This window comes from Cyprinodon variegatus, unplaced genomic scaffold (genome assembly GCF_000732505.1).
Source record: "Cyprinodon variegatus isolate N-32 unplaced genomic scaffold, C_variegatus-1.0 Scaffold1680, whole genome shotgun sequence".
In the NCBI taxonomy this organism is placed as follows: domain Eukaryota; kingdom Metazoa; phylum Chordata; class Actinopteri; order Cyprinodontiformes; family Cyprinodontidae; genus Cyprinodon; species Cyprinodon variegatus.
Genome location: NW_015152133.1, coordinates 39,066 through 44,227, shown reverse-complemented (window position 1 = coordinate 44,227; position 5,162 = coordinate 39,066). Strand labels below are relative to the sequence as shown.

The window sequence follows — 5,162 nt, the reverse complement described above, 5'->3', positions numbered from 1 at the left end:
AAGCAGCCAGGGGTGGATTCTAAATGAGCCAAAAAGCAGAGACAGGACCAATTGTCAAAATTTTGGTGTCGATCATTCGATTTCATCCTGGACACTACAGAAAATGGGCTAAAAGTGTTAAAAACCGAACTTCTCCTTTAAGCAGCTCTGCTCCTGCTTGGTTAACATAGTAGTTGAACGTATGCAACACAGTAAAAACTATGTCTGTTTTTTCCACAGTGGCTATGAATTTGACTATGACTACTACAGAGATGATTTCTACAGCAGGTATGTAAAAAGCTTTGTTCTATCACATCTTCGTCAATGAGCACCTCTCTACCCTTTAGTGAACAAGTCCTTTCTGCCAATCTACCATTTCTTATGTAGAAAAAACATGATTTCCATCTGAGTGGTGACTGCATTATCACAGCTTTAATGAATGTCATATTAAGCAGCGTTTCTTTCTTTTCTTTTTTTTTTTCTCCATTGGGCTCACTAATGATGCTTTTATCCACTGAATGTCAGATAGTCCCCTGAGTGGTCATTTGCAACAGCAAATCTGAGAGTGTTCTTTACTTTTGGCATTTTCAGCAGTTTGTTTATTTCCCCTTAGTTTCGAATATATTGGATGGTTAAAACTTTAAGTATTTACAGATATCTGGGATGTCTGGCATTTTTTGGGCATATTAAGTTGGATTTTATTGAATCTTATGGTCAAGCTTGCTGGTTTTGCCAGTCTATCCTTCTAGTCAGTCTAAATGATTGAAGCCAGACACTGTTGTTTCTGCCTGCAATCAAACATGAGTGAATTTTCTTCCTTGAAGAAGAATTTTCTATGTATAAAAATGTCTGTTCCCTATCTGGATGTTTTCTTTTGTTTTCAGACTCTTTGAGTACCACGGCCGTGTTGTGCCTCCGACCCGAGCTGTCATCCCCATTAAACGTTCCCGGCTAGTTGTTCCGTCCACTCGCAGAGCCAAATCCTCCTTTCCAGTCAGGGCCTGTTCCTCCTCCTCTTCCTCCTCCTCTACATCCTCCAGAGCAATCAACATGGGCTCGTCCATCACTGGCCCTAAACGTATGTTTATTTTTTTCCCTTTTCCAGTAATACATTTTTCCTGCTCTGCTCAGAGAAGGTTAATTATTATGGTTTGCTACAACCTTGGTGTTATTTGTGTTGTTTTCCCTGAAAGAATGTACTCGCCAAAGTAAATCCTGTGACCAGGGAACAAAGACTTTGCAAATGAAAAAAAGTAAGTAAAAAGCATTTGAGTAAAATATCTAGCTAACAAAATTACCTATATATAAAAAGTTAGTTTTTAATTTTCCTTTAACCGTTTTTTTTTTTTATCATTCTACAAAAAATAGAGATGAAACTCACCTTTGTTGTATTACCATCTGATTAAAATTTAAATATGGGATATAAGGCTCCATTGACTGATCTTACTGACACATAAACAAAGTTGTATTCCTTTACCAACATTAAAATATTAATAGATTTACAGTTAAGTGATTTACATAAGGATGGTGGTTTATTCTTTTTCTCCTTTGTGTTGTAAGCCTGCTAAGAACTACAATATAATTCCTGGAAAAAGACTGACATTTTCAGCTCAGTAGAAAACACAAGTCAGCAACAGTTCATGCAGTTTTGTAGAAAAATGCAATGCGCTTAAATGACAACATCCTAAAACAATTTAATCTCTGCTTTTTTCTCAGACTGACTTATTTTATACAATTAAGAGAGCATTTTCTACACTGTAAGCCACACCAGCTGCTATATCATTATAGTTTATATATATATAAAACTGTAACTGGAGCATGTAACAAAACTAATTTTCCTCTGGGATTATTAAAGTTTTTCTGATTCTGATTCTGATTATAAAGAAAAATAAACCATAAATAAGTCGCAGTGGACGCTAAGTCACACGGTCATACAGGTATTATAACTTAACATAAAAAAAAGCTTCAGATAATGCTTTTAGGAACAAATTGCACCACCTGCAGTTAAGAGGATTTATTTGACAGAATACAGTACTTCAATGTGGCTCTGCAACAGATTTAATTTTTCATAAGAACTATGTCACTCAGACTGCTGAAAATGTGAAACGGAAAACCTGCAATATCCCAAAAACAAAAGCTAGAATAAAGGCCTGAGCAGATCAAAAACATTTCATGTAAACATCTCAGACTGAAGATTGCAATCTGATTCAGTTCGATCAGAAAGAAATTTTATTCCAAAAGAGAGTTTTTTTTTAAACCCCAACCTTTTGCCATCCATATACTCACCCATTCGGATCTTTGGAATAAAATCATTTCCACTGCGCATGTGGGAACCATCAGCATGAAGTGTTTTGACTGGCTCATAGTCCTTGATAGAGTGGGTGTCACTTAAATTTATTTGCAGACGAACACGCCATGCTGCCTTCTACCCCTATAATGAAGGAGCGTTAGCTCCTTCATTATAGGGGTGAGGTTCAGCAGAACCGTGAGGTTCTGCTTTCCGATGAACCAAGGTTTAGATTGGGCCGGGGAAATTTTGTGCTTATGAACAGAGCTGGTGTCTTAGTAAAGTTTTACTCATTTCAAACTAAAATGTGGTACAATCTGGGACTTTTTTGCTGCAATGTTACCACATTTACTTCCTAGTCACTAACCCAATCATGCTAGAGTTTCCAGGGTTGTCAAAACTATATGATGGGTATATAGTGTCACGATGGGTTTTAAGGATCTGACCCACATGCAGAGACACACTCAGAAGCCAAGGGTAAAAGGTTTATTGTGGTTTGCAAAAACACAGACTGAGAGATATACAGCTGGGTAACACTATTGGACCTCAGCGGACTGGTGAGCCGGAACCGGAAACTCTGAAGGGGAAATCACAATGATCAGTTCAGGGAACATAGGAAAAAAAGACTGAGGCTTGTAATTTACAGGAGAGGCACTCACGTTTAGGGGCTCTTGGTTATTCTTTGGATCCAGTTTGTGGGGTGGACAGGCAGACTAATGTTGGGTCCAGAGGAGTAATAGAGCGGACTTTCACCAGGTTTTCCTGAAGAGGACTTGAACAGATAATGTGGAGGTTTCCCTTTGCTCATTGTGACACAGTTTATCATTCCAGGGGGGTAGAAGGTCCAGGCTTATCCAGTGAATCAGGAAGGCTTCCTGCCGGAGAACAAAAGACAAAAGCAAGCTTAGACTCAGAGAGACAAGGCTAAGGTTAGACTCTGCTAATCTCATTTTGGCTAGAGTACACAAAACTGGCAAACACTCTGGTGTCGGGGTGGTGACAGCCCGCTGCTCAAGTACTCCTCTGGTAATGACCCAACAAGCCACAGGTGTGCAGAGAGGCCCAATGAGGACAGGGCACCGCCTAGTGATGGAGAGAGGAAAACACAAAAAACAACCCACATAAACTGGAATCCTAACACATAGACCAACCTGGCTCAATTAGAAATTATATTTGCCACTCACATTAAATAATGAATCAACTGCCTTTTACCATCCTTCATGTTGGGAAATTGGGTTTATGCTGTATAGGTGTGGTTACTGGTTGGAGATGGTCTTATAGCCTTTACCTTTAATATGTCTGTCTATAATTTTTTTCTAACCTCCTGGGACAACTCTTGCCTTTTCTTCTGCTGGCCCATGTTGAATGTGGTATACACCATGTAACCAAATAGTGGAATGACTTTCTGCTATGGGCTCCCCTTCTCCCCAAGTCCAGACTTTCCTGTGTTCTTCAAGAACATACTTGGCGAGCACAAAAGTTCATACTCTCGGCCACTGAAACGGCCACTGACTTCAGGCTCGACTCCAGACTCTCCTCTCCTCCTGCAGATTTGACCGATGCAGTAAAATGCTAACCAACCAATGAGCGGAAGTTGACCCTCTTAGACACACCCTTTCTACATTTGCATAATGAGGCAGAAATGCATACAGAATTGTAAAAACGACAGGCAGAAATACATAGCATTGAGGAAATAAATAGGGTAAAAAAATACAAAGGAAGAATAAAACTGACAGACAAAAATATTATAACATGCACATAAATAAATACTTAAAAAAATAAGTCATTAATAAATAAAGTTGAAGATAATAATGGACAATAGGTAAATAAGCTAAATATTACAAAGGTGAATAAATAAAGAAGCTAATTAAAAGAGATATATACATTTATGTTTCACTGTATAGTTTAACTTCTACCTACATTTATTTTTTATTGTATTTTTGGGGGCAATTAATTGTATGCTTATTTATTTATTGAGCATTTATTTATTTCTATATTCATTTTTAAATATGGTAGAGCTGGTCCACCATATAGAGACAGTATATATAGTTTGGGTAAATTTGCTGAGGGTCTTGTAGAAGTTGGCGGAACAAGGAGATTGGTTCATTTTTCAGAAACTACTCCAGAAACTAAGACATTAATTCCTTAAGGGTAACGATTGGCCTCTACTTATAAAATGCCTTTTCAAGTCAGGGAACTCCAAAAGGCTTCACACTGCATTGAGTCATTAACCCATTCATGCACACGTTCACACACTGATGGCAAACTACATTGTAGCCTCAGCTGCTCTGTGGCTCACTGACAGAAGCGAGTCTGTCGTAGACAGGTGCCAGAATGTCCTCTTATCACCAACAGAAGGCAATGTGGGTGTAGTTACATTATATATGTCATGTTTTTAGAGATTGCTCTAACCCACAAGCAGAACACTTACAAGAGGCAGATAAGGTTTTAAAGGGTTTATTGAGAAAAAAGGAGTTAGTGTCAGCATGCAAAATGGAAACAGTCTCCCAGACATCAACAATATGCATTTGCAAAATAGACCAAAAACCATTAGATCATAATAAAATATGGTTATATATACCAAGTGTCTATCCTGATAGTGTTTATATCTTTTTTGTGTCTAAATCTAATTCCTGTACCTGACACGATGAGCAAACATATGTGTTCTATTTGCTGGCAATGTTGCAAAACTAACATCCTGCAATGCCTCACGGTAAGGCCAGAGCTCATTGTGGTTGAAGACCAACAGATATGAATTGAATAAGCTGATATAGAGAAACTACAAGTTCTAGTAAATCACTCCCAGGGCATACTAACAGAACAACTATCTATCTATCTATCTATCTATCTATCTATCTATCTATCTATCTATCTATCTATCTATCTATCTATCTAT

At 38.0% G+C, this 5,162-nt stretch overlaps 1 protein-coding gene across 6 annotated transcripts in view; it reads left to right on the top strand.

Annotated features, from left to right (window-relative positions):
* Positions 1-5,162, top strand: part of LOC107104293 (RNA-binding Raly-like protein) — a 60,249-nt gene that overhangs the window by 46,693 nt on the left and 8,394 nt on the right. For 4 of the 6 annotated variants that reach the window (XM_015404268.1, XM_015404266.1, XM_015404267.1 and 1 more), the window contains exons 3-5: positions 220-267; positions 864-1,057; positions 1,173-1,232. In XM_015404268.1, the coding sequence (XP_015259754.1) occupies positions 220-267; positions 864-1,057; positions 1,173-1,232 (302 nt within the window). The remainder of the gene's footprint in view (positions 1-219; positions 268-863; positions 1,058-1,172; positions 1,233-5,162) is intronic. The other 2 variants (XM_015404270.1, XM_015404269.1) reach the window with 1 other exon arrangement.